Source organism: Ahaetulla prasina, chromosome 1, assembly GCF_028640845.1.
Source record: "Ahaetulla prasina isolate Xishuangbanna chromosome 1, ASM2864084v1, whole genome shotgun sequence".
NCBI classification, from domain to species: Eukaryota; Metazoa; Chordata; class Lepidosauria; order Squamata; family Colubridae; genus Ahaetulla; species Ahaetulla prasina.
This window is the reverse complement of record NC_080539.1, coordinates 102,928,356-102,949,159: the sequence shown is the minus strand read 5'-3', so window position 1 is coordinate 102,949,159 and position 20,804 is coordinate 102,928,356. Positions and strand designations below refer to the sequence as shown.

Sequence of the window (20,804 nt, the reverse complement as noted above, 5' to 3'; positions counted from 1 at the left end):
GGTTCGCAAGAACCGGTAGTAAAACCAGCGGGAGGCTCCGCCCACTGACCCGGACGCCATCAGGAAGTTTCTGCACAGAAGCGCGCATGGTCCTGTTGTAAACTGGTAGTAAAGGTAAGTAGAACCATCCCTGGGTGGTACCATACCAAAAAATACCCTAGATGGCACTTAGAAAATCTACTCTTTGATAATACATTCCATCTTTCAATTACAATAGGCCACACTACTTGGATTCACACATATTATGTTAATTTATTATAGTTTAAATTTGTATTACAAAACACACAGTGCCTGACTTTAGATGAAATTTAAGATGCCTATGAACATGAAATCACTTAGCTCTTTAAAGATATATGGAATCGTTCAAATGAAGTAGAAACTTCTCCTATGGTCTTTGATTAGAAGTTATCAGAGTTACATTGTTGATACAGAAGTAAAATATAGAGGTATCTGCAAAGTTTCTCACAATGCAGGGTTTGCACTTTTTGTACATGTATTGCAACATCTTATTAAAATCTTACAGTGGATTTTACAGGGGGAAAAGGTTCCTAGTTCCGACATAATACTTATCAATGAAAAACAAGAAAATATTTCTCTCTCTCTCTCTTTCTCTCTCTCTCTCTCTCTCTCAACACACACACACACACCCCTCGTATAAAATTCCAACCCAACCAAATTTGGGATTTTTCTAATCTCAGTTTATTCATTAACTCTTATCTGGTTTCTCTGTTCTTTCTCAAAAGCAGACAAGCAAGTACGATTTAAAGAAAAGCATATTCAAATGTGCTGTAAGTCAATTCCTTGAAACATAAAACTGTTTTGACTGAGACCAGCAACTGAATTCCATCTGAGAAAGATGTTAATTGCAATCTTCTGAACAGAGTAGAATGGCAAGTTTTGCAATTAAATTAAAAGTGCAGGATTATGCCAGATAACCAAGCTTGATTGTTTTCTCATCATCTCTTGAATTCATCATGTTACATAGTTACTTATCTCACTTAAATAATGCAGGAAATTCAAAACTTCTAGTAAATGAAGTCTTTGTTAACAAAGAGAATATTGCAGGCAGCAAAGAATACATCGGCAGAACCTTTTATTACATAGATTATGAAGATTATGCAGTTCTGAAAGCCACCTATAGAACTGTAAAAGCTGCTTTTTAAAACACCTTGCTTGTATTTTTTTTCTGGTGTAATTGTGTGTCCCAATTCAGTCTATTTCAAAGAAGGTTTGTGCATTTAACAAAATGCTGAAGTTTGGTTTTGCATGTAGACTAGGAAGCCTCAATATATGTAGCACATCAGCCAAAGTATTAATTTCCCCCGCATTCTTATGTATCTGGAATTATGTGGAATGTTTAGTATCTGTTCATATGGGTTATAGAATTTATTGGGATACTGCGATGTTGTTGTAACATTGTGATGTTTAATTCCTGGTAGCCACCCAGAGCCATGATGACAATAAATAAATAAATATAGAAAAGTTTGTCATTTTCCTTTTAGCAGGATCGGAGTAAACTACGTGATCAAGTCTTGAAAATGTGGTTACACAATTTACATATCATAATGCATTACTCCAAGTCTCCATGTAGCTATGGTATATGTGGTATGCGGTACTACATTTATACAACTCTGAAAACTTTTGCTGTAATAACACAAACCACAGTACAATCACAAACTCAATCTTCTGACTCTTCATAACATTTTATGCTGATTTTTCACTGAATAGGATTCTGATATTTTCTTTTAATTATGGTTGTCTATTTTCCATGCCATTTTTATAGCAGAGCTACTAGTCAGAAAAGCTTTGTTTTATATTACTTCAAATATCATGTTTTTGAGGAAGAAGCTATTTCACTTCTCACACATGGAACGCTTCCAACAGCAGGTACTGCACAAAGCATAAAATGCACGAGAGAATTCATTATTCCTCTAGGGACGTAGAGTCCAGGGGTACAATGCTAGACAACCACTCCTGCCTTCTAGATCAGGGGTCTCCAACCTTGGCAACTTTAAGACTTGTGGACTTCAACTCCCAGAGTTCCTCAACCAGCTTTGCAAAGTTCATATGCAAAGCTCTGCTGGCTGAGGAACTCTGGGAGTTGAAGTCCACAAGTCTTAAAGTTGCCAAGGTTGAAGACAGATCCTTGTTCTAGATTACAGTATTTATAGTATTTTTAATAGCCATTATATTTAGGACTTCTCCATTGAATCTATAGAGAACATTTTTAGTAACCTGAGCCACTCATGTCATTAATTGATCAATTAGTGTTGAAGTACACATGATCATTTTATTTTTCTTACAATAGAATAAAAATAAACTTTTTAAAGTTTAATTTAAAGTTAAATGATTAAACCACAAGAAATCTTTGTAGTAGAATGGACTACTTGGGAGTTCTTTGTAGAAGTATCTTCAAGTAAACCAGTAAGTCCCCTAGTAGCAATGACAAATCCATGTTGTTTTCTTGATAGTAATATGACATTCTCCCCCAAGAATATTTGTTTTTCAAATTCTTATACTTCACTGTGCTGAGGTTTCAGTTCTTGATAATCTCCTGTCTACGTCCCAACCTTGCTTAGGTGTTTCAAGATTTGCCATGAACACTTACATACTGCCACTTGCCAAATTTTCCTCAGGTTAAGGGTTTAGCCCACTGATAACAGCAATTTCCTTTTTTTTTTTTTTTACATTTATACCCCGCCCTTCTCCGAAGACTCAGGGCGGCTTACAGTGTATAAGGCAATAGTCTCATTCTATTTGTATATTTTTTTTTACAAAGTCAACTTATTGCCCCCCCCAACAATTTGGGTCCTCATTTTACCTACCTTATAAAGGATGGAAGGCTGAGTCAACCTTGGGCCGGGCTTGAACCTGCAGTAATTGCAGGCTCTGTGTTCTTAATAACAGGCTTTACCAGCCTGAGCTAAACCGGCCCCGGTTTTCTTCAACTCCTTTCCATTGAACAAAGCAGAAAAGGGAGGAAAATACCAGAAACGTGGGAAGCAATGGCCTTGCAATATGCCCCATTTTGGACCCATCCGTTATAATATACAGATATTCCACTAGGAAATGTAGCTAATGAGATAGTTCCCATCTCTTCTTATATATAGATATACATTTTTATCATTATTTACAATGCAAGTAATGTACACATGAAACAGGCTAGTTCTGAATTAATCTGTTTCAGAATTAAAGACTGACCATCTTTTCAACTTATTTCCCCCAAAAGGGAATGGTGGCAACTTATTGATAGTTACTGAACATCATTGAGTCCCCATATGAGGATATAGTTTTTAGACCGTGCATAAATCCATTAACAATGGGTACAGTAGTACAAATCTGCTGATGGTTAATATAATTGCAACAGCTATCTGGATCATAAGTGGGCTTTTAAATGCAAACTCTCTTGATTCTGATAAGGAGCTATTTCTGTCTAACAGTCTAAATATGGCAAACCTCAGCAATGAAGTTTGCATCTAATGGAACAGGACCCACTTCTGTAGACTTAAAAAAAAGCCTATCAGCAGCAGAAATGAGATGCCACAAGGACTGTTTCATATCAAGCTTAGTTTTTTAAAAAAAAAAATGCTAACAGCAGCACTTGGGCTGTTGCTGAAAAAAAATATATATCCCAGCCTGGAATATAAAGCAGATTCATGAACTAAATCCACAGCATATTTCACTGCAGGTTTTTGTTTTGTTTTGTTTTGTTTTTTTTGGGGGGGGAGGGAGAACACCTCTCTTTTTTTTAACTGAGTCAGGAATTCCAACAGATTGGCTGGTTGATTTTTAGATTTTTGACAATGACATATTGTATAATAGTTATAACTGCTTAGTTCTCAATAGCTTGGTATAAAGGTGCTATGTAGGCATATACCAACATGCCTCTTTTCCCCACAAACAGACAAATATTAAAGTCCCAAAATAACATTCAGATATCCTACTCTGAACCCTTCAAGAACCATTTTATTATTAGCTTTAGGGTCAGCATAACAAATTGCAGTCTCCCTTCAAACACAAATGGGACTAGACACATTCACTGCAACAAACTATTTATATAGTTTTCAAATTAATATGCACTTTTCAAGATGAAGGTTGGCTTATTCATTCACTGGTCCATGCCTTATGCACAGTCACTCATGCTCTTGTTACCTCTCGCCTGGACTACTGCAATGCTCTTTACATGGGGCTCCCCTTGAAGAGCACCCGGAGGCTCCAATTGGTCCAGAATGCGGCTGCGCGGGTGATTGAGGGAGCTACTCGTGGCTCCCATATAACACCGATCCTGCGCAAGCTGCACTGGCTACCTGTGGTCTTCCGGGTGCACTTCAAGGTGTTGGTTACCACCTTTAAAGCGCTCCATGGCTTAGGACCGGGTTACTTACGGGACCGCCTACTGCCACCGTTTGCCTCCCATTGACCCGTGCGCTCTCACAGAGAGGGACTCCTTAGGGTGCTGTCAGCCAAGCAATGTCGGCTGGCGGCCCCCAGGGGAAGGACCTTCTCTGTGGGGGCTCCTACCCTATGGAACGAACTTCCCCCTGGACTTCGACAACTCCCTGATCTTCAGACCTTTCGCCGCAAGCTGAAGACCTATCTATTTTTCCGCGCAGGACTGGCATAGAATTTTTAAATTTTATTATTGGGTTTTTAATATTTAATTAGGTTTTATGGTTTTTAAATGTATTTAAATGTCACTTTCTTGGTTCATAGGACCATCATGAGAAGATTCCCGTTTTTGGGATGATGGGTTGTACTCAATTATGATCATCATCAGAAGATGTAGTGTGATAGAAACAGAATCTTTGTATTTGCAACCTCCTGAAATCTATTCCAGGGAATTGGGGCATACTGTGGAGCCAATCTGGAAGCCTCACTAAGACATACGACATTCACTGCATGAATGGAAGTCTATTAGTGCAACGTTGGAGGTAAGCCAATTATGGAGAAAGAATTAACATTAGGGCTGTTTTAAATGTTAATGACTATTTTGTGAGTTTTTCCTGGCTGCTGTGTGTTTTAATTTTTTTGTACATGCATTTGTTTTTATTCACTTTTTATTATTATCAGCCACCTCAAGTAATGTATTCGAGATGAATAGCCACATAAATCAATTAAATAAAACATTTTAAGCTAACTGGCATAAAGTAGAGATCCTGCATCTCCAGCATTCCAAGAAAGCACTAAAGTCATTGCCTGAATTCTTCAAATCCTGTAGGGAGGCAGAGAAAGAACAGTGAATGGAACTATCACGATAAATTTGTCACCTGGTCAGAGAAGGAAACAGAGCAACAGATGGGTGAGGATTTGCAGAGATAATCAAAGTGGAAGGTTTAGGAACAAGATATGTTTCTTTAGTAGGCATGATATCTAGACTACAATGGGGGTCCACTGCTGAAGCAAAAGCTTTGTTTCAAAGTTAATAATAATTTTTATTATTATTATTGTTGTTGTTGTTGTCACTTTCTTGGTTCATAGGACCATCATGAGAAGATTCCCGTTTTTGGGATGATGGGTTGTACTCAATTATGATCATCATCAGAAAATGTAGTGTGATAGAAACAGAATCTTTGTATTTGCAACCCCCTGAAATCTATTCCAGGGAATTGGGGCATACTGTGGAGCCAATCTGGAAGCCTCACTAAGACATACGACATTCACTGCATGAATGGAAGTCTATTAGTGTAACGTTGGAGGTAAGCCAATTATGGAGAAAGAATTGACATTAGGGCTGTTTTAAATGTTAATGACTATTTTGTGAGTTTTTCCTGGCTGCTGTGTGTTTTAATTTTTTTGTACATGCATTTGTTTTATTCACTTGTTGTTATCATCAGCCACCTCAAGTAATGTATTCGAGATGAATAGCCACATAAATCAATTAAATAAAACATTTTAAGCTAACTGGCATAAAGTAGAGATCTTGCATCTCCAGCATTCCAAGAAAGCACTAAAGTCATTGCCTGAATTCTTCAAATCCTGTAGGGAGGCAGAGAAAGAACAGTGAATGGAACTATCACGATAAATTTGTCACCTGGTCAGAGAAGGAAACAGAGCAACAGATGGGTGAAGATTTGCAGAGATAATCAAAGTGGAAGGTTTAGGAACAAGATATGTTTCTTTAGTAGGCATGATATCTAGACTACAATGGGGGCCCACTGCTGAAGCAAAAGCTTTATTTCAAAGTTAATAATAATTTAAGTTCCTTAATAAGTACTGGCTTACCAAATATCAGCCAGAGAGAATGCCAGTATTGATGATTCATGTTATATTCTAAGCAATAAATGTTGGGAAGCATGCTTCACCCATTACGTATCGGTAAACAACAATTAACTACATTTATTTTCACAATGGAGAGGTAAGTAGGCATGACTGAGGCGATCACTCCTTATTATCCATAAATGCACAGGGTAAATATTTAAATTACTCAAAGACAAATGGACAGGATCACCTTGAGCACTCCCTAGTGACAGCCTGTCAACAAATATCATCTGCAAAAGAGTGCTCATTTTTGTGCCCCTCTCCCCTATTATGCCTCTTGGGTTTTCTACTTACCATATTTTTCTGTCTATAAGAAGCTCCCATGTATAAGAACCTCCCCCCGCTTTTCTTACCCAAAATCCAGAAATTAATATTTTCAGCAATCGAAGTTTTGCTCATGAGGCTAGTTTGCACAGATAAGTTATTGGCAGTTTTGCAAATGTGGTTCTTGTCTTATAAAACGCCCTTCCATTTTCAGGTAAATGTTTTTAAGAAAAAGTATCGTCTTATACACAGAAAAATATGGTATGCCAGCTGTTATTTTCGAATCACTTCCTTGTAACTGTCTGATTGGTAGAATGAAAAGGGGAAATATTTAATTCCAGACATGATTTTTACTTTCAATTTGGATTTTCAGCACAGAGCAATATTTTTCATTTATACCACAGGTAGTCCTCAACTTACAACAGTCCATTTAGTGACCATTCAAAGTTACAATGGCAATAAAATAGTGATTTTATGACCATTTATGACCAGCATCCCCATGATCACATGATCAAAATTTCAGATGCCTGGCAATTGGTCTATACTTGGCAATTGGTCCATACACGGTTACAGTGTCCCAGGGTCATTGATCGTTTTTTGTGACCTTCTGACAAGCAAAGTCAATGGGAAAGCCAGATTCACTTAACAACCAGGCTACTAACTTATCAATTGCAGTGATTCACTTAACAACTATGGCAAGAAAGGTCGTAAAATGGGGGCAAAACTTGCTTAACAAATTTCTCACTTAACAGCAGAAATGTTGGGCTCAATTGTGATCGTAAGTCGAGAACTACCTGTACTTCCATTTTTCGTTTACTGCATTAGAGTAGCTTGTCTTCAATCCTGAATAAGGAAATAAAATTCAAGCTGTGAATTTTGCTATCCAATTTTGCTGAATAGAAAATAGCAGTACATTTCTATACACAAAAGTATTTTGATATTTCTCATATAAACGCACATACTCCAGAGTTAGTTATACAAATTAACAGTTAGAAGCTCCTAGCTGACCTTGCCCGATCCCAGGATCATATGAGGATGGAAGTCCACCAGATAATTCCAGAATTTTAATAGTAGTCACAGATTTGAAAAAGCATCCTGGAAGAACTTTTATCAATCATTTATAAGAAAACAACTGTGTCCATGAAGACACCAAATGCTGATTCTAGTTTGTAGACTCTATATTTAGAAAATCTTTGGAATAGCATCCAGCCCCAGAACAGAATCTTCTGATCATTTCCATCTGGAAGTTCTGGAGAAATGGGAACCCGTTAGAGGAGTCTTTGGTGTACATAGGTACAAAAGAGAAACATGAGGGAAGTACCCATACAGGATTCAGCCTGTTTCTGTAATATGGATGCAATCTACAACTTTGGTTGTAGATTTGGTTGCGCCTCTGGTGGCGCAACAGGCTAATGCAGCCTGTTATTAACAGCAACTGCTTGCAATATTGCAGGTTCAAGTCCCACCAGGCCCAAGGTTGACTCAGCCTTCCATCCTTTATAAGGTAGGTAAAATGAGGACCCAGATTGTTGGGGGGCAATAAGTTGACTTTGTATATAGTATACAAATGGATGAAGACTATTGCTTGACATAGTGTAAGCCGCCCTGAGTCTTCGGAGAAGGGCGGGATATAAATGCAAAAAAAACCAAAAAAACCCTTTCTAATTAAATGTTTTTCTCCAAATACAATAAAGAGAATTAAACAATGTAAGTACCTGTTTTTCCCCTTTCCAAATAAGGCAATATGATCTCATCACTTACCTTCAAAAATTCATTTATAACTGGAAACTAAATCATTTCTTAGAATAGCTTATCAACCTAGTTCAGGTAAAGCTTTTATTGCATAATTGTCCTGCCACATTTACAACATTTTATGAAGGTCCAGATATTGTGCTTTTATTTTTAACTATCCTATTTCCCAACCAATAAGTTTTTATTATTATTCTTTCTAGAGAAAATTTCACTGAGGAAGAAAGGCAGAATTTCTACACAATACCTTTTCACTATAATGTTAAAAACTCTATATGGAAGCATTCTATTTTTCTGATCACAGTTGAAGAACAACATATTTTCACATCCTGCTGCACTTCACTTGAAGCAACAGATATTCAAGCATTTCTATTCTTGTCAACTACTTTTGAAACCAACTCTTATCATGTGAGGTGAGAAATTACAGAGCCCAGAGATTTTCACTTAGGAATACATTTTCCATACTGAGATTAGGGCAGCAATCTATCCCACTTAAAATCTACTGTATAAAACCATATGTCATTTAACATTGAGCACTAAAACGAATTAAAAACCATTTCATCAAATACTTCTGGAAGCAAGAGATTTAATATTTTCATATTAAATATTTGTTATTCAGTTACTAAGTTCTGCTTTTACATTAAACAATTAATTACACTATTCAAACAACTTTGCCTACAATGAACTTTTCAAACAATAGTGCCTGATATTCATGCTTTTAATATTCATGTACAAAACAAACTCTACCCAAGATATCAGCTAAGATTTCTTTAAAGTCACTTCAAAGTAGAGTGAGATATTTTTTTTAAAAAAAAATGCTACAATACAATCCAAACATGCAAAAATGAAAATAGTGCACTGAGAACAGTTTCTCAGCTATCACTTACATTTCAGGCCACCCTCTTATTTTCAGGCTATCTTAGCAGTTACCATTCTTCTTAATTTTGTGTCAAAATAATTCAAGAAATATCAGGCTATAGAAATGAACTAATCTGAACTGGTCATTTGTCATAACAAGTAATTTGTGCCATTTCTATATTCCACATTTTTTCTCGATTGGATGTTCTTAGACTGGGAAGTCTCATTTCTTGGGTTTTGGAGATGGACTGAAGGCAACATTGTGCATTAGGCTTCAAAGTGACAGAACAAACACATTAATGAAAATAAATGAGTTTGGGAATGAGTTTGGGAAAAACTGGAAACTGGAAAAACTGGAAAAGTAAAGGACTTTGAAAAGATAAGTGAGCCCTTAAGGAAACAAAAGGTGGCATAGGTGTGATCTTGTTGACTGAACATGTATTTGTTAAGTTCCTACCTCTCAACACAGACTTCAGATTCAATTTGGCTTGACGATGCAGCTCCTCTACACAGGGTGGCCTGGTAGAAGGTAAAAAAACATTCTCCTGCTGATGCCAGGGAGCTGTATAATGAACTGTCCATCTACTCTCTTCATCTAGGTTGGAGACAGCTATAAAAGAGCAGAAAGATGGAGATACATTTAATGCTGTGTTAAAATACTAAAAATTAAAAGAATGAAATCACTTGATAAACTCAGAGAAATGAAAGGAGTAATAACAACCACTTTGATTGCTCACTCTATTTTACATGTAGAAAGGCTTTTATGTGGTTTGCTACAACACAGTACAACGGTTCGAAAAACAGAGTAAAGCATGTGTGTGATGTTTTTTAAAATATTTTATTTTTTATTTCCTTCTGTGCTTATGTGACTCCAACTGAAGGTAATTCCAGATATAGGGGTTTTTTTAATGAATGCAATTCAATAACATACAGCAAAACACACACAACATCAGCACCATCAGCAGCAAGCAATAACACACTTCTAATGAAACAAAGACTTAAATAATTTCTTAAAGACCCTTTGGAAGACCCAAGACTTAACATAGTACAAGCTAAGGCTCAGTCTGACCTCAGAGGATATGCATTAGTGTTGTACAACTCTAATGGAGTAGGATTATGATTTGAAAGAATATGTAGCAAATTGTATTGATGCAAGCAAAGTATTGAGGCGACCAGCATCTCTGTCTTAGCATTTTGTGATCCTTCCCAGATTGTCTCTGTAGATTGTCTGTGCATCAGTGGTGGGTTTCAAAATTTTTTACTACCACTTCTGTGGTAGTGTGGCTTGGTGGGTGTGGTATTGCTTGGTGGGTGTGGCTTAGGGGAAGGATACTGTAAAATCTACATTCCCACCCCACTCCAGGTGAAGGTTACTGCAAAAATCCTCATTTCCTCCCAATCAGCTGGGAATTGGGAGGCAGAGAATAGATGAGGCGTGGCCAGTCAGAATTTTTACTATCGGTTCTCTGAACTACTCAAAATTTCCGCTACCGGTTCTCCAGAACTGGCCAGAACCTGCTGAAACCCACCTCTGCTGTGCATGCAGAGTCATCTGCTTCCCTGGGCAAGGAAAATATAACTCAGGACAGATGTAAAAAAACCTTCTGGAATAGCTTGCTAAAGTATTAGAGAAGAATGTTCGGATTTGTTCTGCCTGACCAAAGAATTCCAAAGAAAGAAGGGTCTGACCCAGGTACTCATTTACATAAATTTCTCATTTACATAAATTCATGAAAGGAGTAGACAAGTCAACCTCAGAGGACAAAAGCACAAAAGCAAAAGGAATCTCTTGGGACCCAAGCTGTTTAGATAGAACTTTATGATCAAAAACCAACCCTGAGCAGTATAAAAGAAATAACCCAGTATAAAAGAATTCCACCTTTCGTCACTAAAAAGAATGAAAATACTTGCACAAATAACTTCAGAAACAGTGTATATAACAACGTGGGACACTCTTCTATTGTATCCCACCTTGTCTGACTTTTACAAGTTGCTTAAAACTTCCAGAGGGCATTTGGATTGATTCTATCTTTGGCTATAATTTGGCTGTTCATTTCATTTTATTCTACACTTTTACGGATTTGTAGAGTATTTATTTGTGTACTTTTATTGTATAAAGTGTCTTGAGTGTTTTATATTGTAAACTGCAAGCTCCCTATGGATTAAGTGTTTATAAATGTAATTAAATAATTACAAAATGATTCAAAAAAATAACATATTCCAAGGGCAGATGAATGTAATTTTAAAACAGGCAGGGGGGAAAAAACACTTTAGCTCGCCTTAAAAGGTCTGTAAAGAACATCTCGTTTGAGGTCTAAATCAGGGGTCTCCAACCTTGGCAACTTTAAGTCTTGTGAATTTCAACTCCCAACAAAGCTGGCTGAGAAGCTCTGGGAGTTCACAAGTCTTAAAGTTGCCACGGTTGGAGACCCTGGTCTAACTGGACCCTGGTCTCAAAGGAGAATTTCCAAAACTAAGGTCTCCTTTGAGTTAGAAGTTTGCCTGCCTCACCTCAACAATCTCCTAAAAGTGTGAGACCTATAGCAGTGTTTCAAATACTGAACACAGCAAGCAGACACAGAATTAAATAGATAATTAAATCCTCCAGTTAATCTGTTCCCACAATGCACAAGTGTGCTGAAAACAACATTTGCACTTCCCTCTAGAAAATGCTAGTGGGGCCGTTCTAAATGTAAAGGCTTCTATGCTGTGAAAGGCCAGGCCGCTGGATCCTTATCAATTTCTTCTAGCAGGATCCGAGACAGAAATACTTCAATGATTAATTTTCCCAATATGGAGTTGGAGGGGGTGAAGGCAGACATTTTTCTAATTAGAACAGGTAGATGAAGAAATGGGGACAGAAACTTCAGGAGAATGGATTGGGAGTCAAGGCAATTGCAGCCTTTTCTACAGCTCAATATGTAGTTAATTTATCTCTTTCTCCCCCCCAAAAAAGTTCTGTACAGCCCATAGTTATTAGAACTCAGTCTATATGACTGCCAGTTAGAGCCAGGGAAACAAAGCACAAATGTTATTTCCATCTAAGCTTGCCACAGAAACAGAACATTGCCAATGGAGATGGATTGCATAAAGCGCTTATAGAAAGGGATAGTATGATCAAATAAGACCAAATAAGAAACTACAGGTGACCCTCGATTTACAACCATTTGTTTACAACAGTACTTTAAAAAGGGGCTTATGATTATTCATTGTACTAATGACTGTCACAGATTCCCAAATGTGATAAAAAAAATGGATGCTTGGCAACAGGCATGCATTTATGATGGCTGTATCAACCTGGGGCTATGATCACTATTTGCAATCTTCCAACAAGCAAAGTCAATGGAGGAAACCTGGTTCACTTAATGTGAATGCACAATTCCCTTGCAGTGATTTGGTTAATAATTGTCCCAAAAAGGTCGTAAAATTAGGCACAACTCACTAAATGAACTGACTTGCTTAGCAATGGAAATTCTGGCCACAATTGTGGCCATAAGTCAAGGACTACTTGCCAAAGGATACTGCTTATGTAATGATTTTTATAAATACTACATTTTCTTTATAAATACAGTAATGAATAGATGGAATTCTGCCTTCATATGGTTTTCACGTAAGATGAGTTCTGGAATTCCTTGTCTCCTTGGATGACACTACAGTGTTTTGCACAAGTGCTTTCTTTATCTTCATGGTTTGCTAAAATAGAGGAGCCCAACTCCAGTACATGTCTACTAAAAAAAATGTAGGTATGCCCTTCACAAAGATCCAAAAGTTGATATAAATTGTAATTTTGTGAAGGAGTTATTAGATGGTTGTATGTGTGTGTGCATTCAAATAAGTGAAAAAATTTTTATAAGGTGTTAAAAATCATCAATCCCCTCAAAATCAGAAAAGCATTGATACTTGGATGGTATTGTCTATGGCAGTGTTGCCGAACCTTTTCGGCATCAAGTGCCGAAACGGGAATGTGTGCGCGTGCACGGAGGAGTACCAGAAACCGGAAGAACAGCTCCCCAGTGTGCACATGAAGGAGCACCGGAAACCAGAAAGCAGTTCCCCAGTGCGCATGTGTGCACCGGGAAGCTGAGCTTCCAGTTTCCGGCACGCACATGCATGATGGTCACCTGATCTTCTGGTTTCTGGTGAGCATGCATGCGCAAAGACTAGCTGTACATGTGTGCCAGAACCCGGACCTTTAACAGGCGATGGCTGGCGTGCCTGGAGAGATGGCTCTATGTGCCAATTCCGGCATGCGTGCCATAGGTTCGCCATCATGAGTCTATGGACAATCATCCAGTTGTCCATCAGTCATCCAGGTCCTAGTTGTCTCAAAGGTCATGTCTTTGAAGACGTTTCGCTTCTTATCCAAAAAGCTGAAAAAGCTTCTTCATGAGAAGCAAAACGTCTTCAAAGAACAAGAAAGTCTAGTTGCCTCTTGAAAAAGCAGCACTTTTGGGTTTGATGGTAATCCTCTTAAGAGACGCAAAACTCAGCAGCCATCTTTTATTGGACTTTATTAACAAAGCACAAACTGCTATGTAACTACAGGTAGCTATGTAACTACAAGGTAGTCCTTGACTTACAACAATTCATTTAGTGATTGAAAAGTGGTTGAAAAAAGTGATTTATGACAGTTTTTTCACACTTATGGCCGTTGCAGCATCCCATGGTCACGTGATCAAAATTCAGAATGCATGACAACTGGTTCATATTTATGACGGTTGCAGTGTCCTGGGGTCATGTGATCACCTTTTGCGACCTTCTGAAAAGCAAAATCAATGGAGGAAACCAGATTTACTTAACAACCATGTTCTAACTTAACAAGTGCAATGATTTGCTTAACGGCAGTGGCAAGATAGGTCATAAAATGGAGCCAAACTCGCCTAACAAATGTCTCACTTAGCAGTACAAATTTTGGCCTCAGCTGTGGTTGTAAGTATCTGTTTTAATGGAATATGTGCTGAGAAGTTACAGTATGTAGGTAAGTAACACCACCATTAGTGGGAAACCTGTCTGCATTTTTTCAACACAAATTAACCAACTGTGATAAATGACCTTACAGGAAAAAGCCCTACATTTCAATGTGGCTACAGTATTTTGGCCAGCCTATGAATACGACCGGTTTGCCCTTAGAGTTTTTCATGCACATCTTACTAATGGGAGTCAGCAAGATCTGCTTGAGGAATTCTAAGGTCATCCTCATTTATTACACCATATATTACAAGGACCATCTCATGCAGCCAGGTAGATCATGCTGACACAATGCTCGACTGCCTTCTTAAGCCTTGCTAAAGAAGCCCCAGCTCCCCCCTGCACAAATAATGAACAGAAAGATGAGCCATCTTCCTGACACTTCGATCACTTTCAATCTTTACCTATAATGAAGAATGGATGAAATGACGGTGAGGGAGAAAACAAGCCGGAGAGAAAATCACAGGTGCTGAATACAGAATTAAATTAGACTTGCCACACAAATGCTGAGGGCAGGACTATTGCCACCAAGTTTCCTTTTGAGTTAAATGCAGAGTACCTTTGTTAATACACACACACACACACACACACTACTAGCAAGTTAAAACAATTTGTGATCTTAAATAAGGGCTGCTTGAACATCAGGATAGACTGAAACCATTGAAATACCTGTGACAAGTTTGGAGAGAGCGACAAAACAAAGCAAAGGGGTCCTGCATTAGTTTTGCACAAGCATGGTGCTGTAAGGACTATACAAGGCTTCAGCTGGTTAAACATCTCTATACAATCGCCTCTTGCCTGTATCAAGTTTCTTTCAAGATTACTATTGCTGGGTTGCATCAAAAAGCGTTTCTCCTTTCTCCATGGGTAATTCAGGCACACAAAAGGAAAAGGAGGAAACGGCAATTCAAAACTTTCCAAGCTCAACAAAAGCTAGGGCAGGTGCTTAGGGCACCGCTTAATAAGCTGCCTCCACACAATATCAAAGCACAGTAAACGAAACAATGCTATGTACAGTTGGAGAAATAAGAGCAGGTTATATAATGTTTTCGCAATGCTTCTGCCAAAAATCTAAACAGATTTTTTAAACACACACACACACACCATGCCTACTTACTCCTTCTCTTGAAAAACTGTATTAAGGCTTTGAGCTTTGTATTGATAAGCACCCCCATTTCAGTAGGGAATGCCTTGCATGCTCCAGGTTTCCATAGAGAGCGAGAAGCTTCGTGCAGAAACTAAATTCCAGCGCTTTCCCAACAGTTCTTACAATTTCTGCTAACTTTGTTCATCCTTACGCCACCCCTCTTTTCCTCGTTTCTTCTTTTAAAAAGCAAGCGCTCCGTTGCAGTGAAACGTCCTACCAATTACAAACCATTAACAGCCCTTGAACCTGAAAGCCTCCATCGGAAACATAATGCTGTGCCTGCAACAGCCAGTTACAATGTGAGGAGAAGGTGGGGGGCGAGGGGAGCCAATCTTTGTTCATGTTTGCATGGAAGCAAGATGGAGATTTCTGCTTCAATGCTCATTCATAGTTTCTCCCTTTCTCCCCCACCCCACTTCTCTTAGGAAACCCAGAGTTCTTTTTTCCCCTGCAGACTGTACTTTACAAAGATGAGTACAATAAATGCACATCGTCCCCCCTGGCATTGCCTTAATGGGATCTGCAAAATCCTTTACAGGACAGAATACTGTATGAGGTAGATGTTTTAATGGGCATCTTTTCTCATCCTACCCTATCGTGAATAGGATTTTCTTTTATTATTGTCTGGGACAGTGAGATATGCAATTTTTTTCCTACCAAGGATTGTCTTTATAGTCAGCATGATTCCAGCACTGCTATAAAATTCCTACAGACCTGTTTTGTGTGTGCGTGTAAATCATAAAGTGCCTTTCTCTCCTATCTGTATATTTTGATCCTTTCGGCGACTTCTAAAATGATTTTCCTTTAAATCATTCTGCTTCCCAGTGTTACATTTACCTGCCAATTTCTGGTGTATACAAGTGTGTATAATAAACACTACTGTACAGTTTTATCTTTCCATTCATTCATTCATTCATTGACTCACTCACAGGATTTGTTAAAACCAACTTACTATTTACAATTCCCACTTAGGTAAAATTTCTGTCTTAAAACAATATTGGTAAGTGAAGGATTTTTGAAGTGAAAGCCTAATCTCTTTCATCTCTTTGGAAGCAATTCACAATTTTTGCAGAGAACAATGCTAAGCACGCTATTAATGTACTCAGCGGGGCATGCCTGTAGCACAATGCTGAGGCTCAAGAAGTCAGACTGTCCTTTCAAAGAAAGACCAAGCAATGCCTTAGCTTGACCTGAAAGGAATTCTCATTTCCCCAAAGAAACACCAACAGCAGGGGCCATCTCAGTCCTTTCCATAGACTCAGACTGGAATACCATATGCGTTAATAGTTTTCCCCTTTAACACTTCAACCAACTTTGTTACATCACAGCAATGTAAATGGGTAGACAATGCATGTTCCCTGATTACCGTAATTACCTTCAGGAGAGAACTTCTCTTAAAAGTTGCATCAGCCATGTACCAGACTAAAAACACGAAACAGTGCAAAGGCTTATATCCCTATTAATATGGAAGCAACTAGTACAAGATTGACAGAATAATGAAAGTATTATTGAATTATGCACTTTTAATATTCAATGTTGATCAATGAAGAAAAATGTATTTGCTGAGAGGTTTCATGCTTAACTTGTTTTGAATTTAATTTTCCACAGTGAAAGAATTCTTGATGACTAGTTTTCTCCCTATAATAAAATGCTATTGTGAAGCACTCAATGAAGCTTGAATATTTGCAAAATCACAGGTACAAATGAAAATAATGTAAGGTAAGTAGAACATGTATCAAATCGATGACTACAATCCATCTGATGGGCATAAACAATATACATATTTCAATGTCCAATCTTCAGTGGGTTAACTCTCAGAATAATTTAATGATCATAAGGTGGCCTACAAAACCCTGTTAGGAACAAAGGTGCTCATACAGGCCCCAAGCCCTGGGAAAAACTTTGGTCAAGCATGACTTCCCCGCCTGAGGAAATGCCTTGTAATTTGTAACTTGTAATCAAAGTTACAACAGTTCCCCAAAAATTACTTACGATCTGTTTCAAAGTTAGGACAGCCCCCTCCCCGCCACACACACTGTGGTCACGGGGTTGCATTTTGGGCACTTGGCAACTGGCTTAGTTTTACAGCCATTTGCAATATCCTGTGGTCATATGCCTGTGATTTACAACATTTTTTTACCAGTATCTGGTGTCTACCTCTGGTTTCTGACAAAAAGACCCATTGGGAAAAATTGACTCACTTAAAGAATGCTACATTTGCTTAATGACTATGGCATTCACTTAATGACCACAGCAAAACTGAACTGTTCTCAACTTTAATTAGAACAATGTGCTTATTGTAAGAGGAAAGATTGCCATGTTTAAGTTTTTCACCTACTGGCGTAAGAATGATTTAAGTGATGGCGAACTATGGCACACATGCCACAGGTGGCACGCAAGCCCTCTCTGTGGGCACGCCAGCCGTCACCCCAGCCCAGCTCCACTGTGCCTCTGCGCGCACCTCATGCCAGCCAGCTGGTCTTTGTGTCTCTGTCATGCATGTGTGGAGGTGCGGGGCACATGTGGGGATGCATGTGTGCATGCGCAGTGGAGCAGGCCGCATGCGTGGAAGTGTGCAGTTTGGTGCAGGAGGCTTTCCAGGCCCAAAACGGCGCATGTCCTCCCCCCGCACTGTTTTGTGCCTGGAAAGCCTCTTGCACCAACCTGGAAGCCAAAACAGGTATGGGGAGCGCATGCATGGGGGGGCGCTCATATTGCATTTTGGGGGTTCTGGCACGCGCACGTGCATTCGTACGCTCGCACGCATGTTTTGGGCAGTCAGCACCGAAAAGGTTAACCATCACTGGTTTAAGTTATCATTTATATGATGGGAATGAAGTATCTAATCTCCACGTTCCAATTCATTATTTTGCTGTTTGAACCTATATTTCTAAACTGACTTTGTCAGTCTTTTGTAGAACTGGAAACATTTACTTTCCCACATTTTATTAGCAATAATCTTTAAGGATATTCTTGCTTTAAATAATTATTTCATATTAGATAAACTAATACTGAAACAAACATATTTCTGATTGGAATTCAGAAAGTGCAAACTGAGGTTGTAGGTTATTGGACCAATCCAACAGTCACATGATTGTAATTCGGGCAATTGGCAATCATACAGTCATACATACATACAAAATACATACATACATTAATAATACATGCATCCTGAAGTTATATCATCACTATTTGCAATCTTTTACACACAGGTCACACAGGGACTCACAACTGATGAACTGTTTGACTCTTTCCTCAGGCTCAGCCTGATCATCTCCTACTAATGACGACGTGATTTGCTTTCCACTTATGACTGTATGACTGTAACTTTGTTGCTGGCAATCCTTATGATTTATATTGATATATTGACCATCATTTGTGTTGTAAATGTTGTACCTTGATGAACGTATCTTTTCTTTTATGTACACTGAGAGCATATGCACCAAGACAAATTCCTTGTGTGTCCAATCACACTTGGCCAATAAAAAATTCTATTCTATCTATTCTATTAATAACCACTGCAAAAATTGTCATAAAATTGGGGCCAATTCAACTTATTATCATAATGACTTATGATGGAAATTCTGGCCCCAAGTGTGCTAGTAAGTGAAGGATACATGTATTCTATACGATGAAAGTCAGAAAAGATTCAATTTTCACTCCACATGAAGATGACCTTGGACAAGTCACCATTTCCCAATGCAACCTACTTTACAACAAGGAACAGAATTTATGTTCATGATTGGGAATTCTTTGAAGGATGGGTATAATAAAAACTTAATAACAAATAATGCAGGCTAATAGAGATTTGAATAATGTTTGGACATGTTAAAATATAATATATAAAATTTAAGGGCTTTAAAGGATAATTCTTTCACAGTATAATTAGAAAAAATCTGGTAGTAGTTATTCAAACCAATGCATTTCAAAAGGCATAAGCTCTGGTGAGTTACAACTCACTTTATCAGATGCTTAGTGTGCTACCATAGAGCACTATGGTAGCAGTGGCTTGATTAAACAGTGGCAACCAGAGATTAACATGGCTTGTCTCTAAGAATACTTTTTCATTTAATGTACCAAGTGCATTTATTATATGTATAGACTATAGAGTGTTAAACTAGTGTTTTAGTAAAGAAAACATATGTACCCTATATCATGACAAATATACTAAGCTACAACCATTGCCAAATGAGGTATCACAAAAAAGGATATATTTCAGTTGCTACATACTTGGTTGTTTTCCAATTCAAACAGATAAAGCAAAAAGTAAATATTTTTAAAGCTTCATTTTAAAGCACTGAATCTTCTCTCTCATGTAATATACCGTACAGCCTACTCAAAGAGAAACCTTAAGAAACAATACTTGTTTATTCCAATTAGATGCCATAATAAATTTCTAAGAAGCGAACAAACAAACATGAAAAAAATCATTAAATCCCCTCCCACTCACATTCAGACTATTAATCTAATCTACTATTTCACTGCAGTAGTTATCAAATACTTCTACAAGAACTAATGATAAATAATTTATAAGTTATGAGGCTTTTTTTTTCTTTTCAAACCATGCAAGACTTAGCCAACCCCCAGCATTATCCCTCAGAACAAAAGTGAGTTCTTGTCACAAAACCTCTCCCAAGAAGCAATGAATTTAGCTGCCCTCCCATCATGAACTGAACTCTACTCACAATAGCCTCTTTCAACTAGGCAGCCTCAGCCTTCATGCATCTTAATACTGCCTTGGCTCCTAAGAAGTGATAATTAATTAAACTGGGGATCTGGAGAAGAATCAGAAAGTAAGTCACATTTTTCCTTAAAACAGCTGTTAAAAACAAAAACAAAAGCCCAACAACCTGGGCACCATATCGCAAAGCAAGAGCCACACATAAAACATCTTTGCTAAGAAGATTATAAAGTAGGTAACTGCTTAGAAGAAATTGATGGCAGTTTCTTCAGGAGATCAGAAATCCTGAGAAGGAGATTGGTAGATTTGACAATAAAATGGGATTATGATGAGAGACAAAGAAAGTAAAAGGAGAACTTCTTATAATTACCTTATTTTACCATAAATAATAATACATTCCTCACACGGGTTTTAATTTAGTATCCTTGATTACTGATTCATTTTCTCTACCATCACAAACTATAAGTATAAGCACATCAGAATAAGATATTTATAACTAGTGTAGTGTAGTATAGTATAATTATATTATATAATAAATAGAGAGTAAGATGCTAGTATTTGTGAATTGTATGGCCAATTCATATTGATGAAACAAAGGAAAAGTAGGGGGGGACGAGGACACTGAGGAATGAAATAGTAATTTTCTTGAAATAACATTCACCATTTAATTATGCATAACAGTATAGTCCCCTTATAATGATATGTCAAAGATAGTCTCATATCCATCCTTACCTAAGCGACACACACAGAATACCACAAGTAAATGCATCGTGTGCCAAATTTATAACAATTTAGTAAAATAGTCATAGTTCCATAGAATTATTTCAAGGTTTGTGATGCTGATATGTAAACTTATGCCTCAAGAATCAAAATTATAGC

At 37.8% G+C, this 20,804-nt stretch overlaps 1 protein-coding gene across 1 annotated transcript in view; it reads right to left on the bottom strand.

Moving 5' to 3' along the window:
• Positions 1 to 20,804, bottom strand: part of NHSL1 (NHS like 1) — a 163,315-nt gene that overhangs the window by 32,902 nt on the left and 109,609 nt on the right. The window contains exon 2 of the mRNA XM_058170855.1: positions 9,587 to 9,739. Coding sequence (XP_058026838.1) covers positions 9,587 to 9,739 — 153 coding nt within the window. The remainder of the gene's footprint in view (positions 1 to 9,586; positions 9,740 to 20,804) is intronic.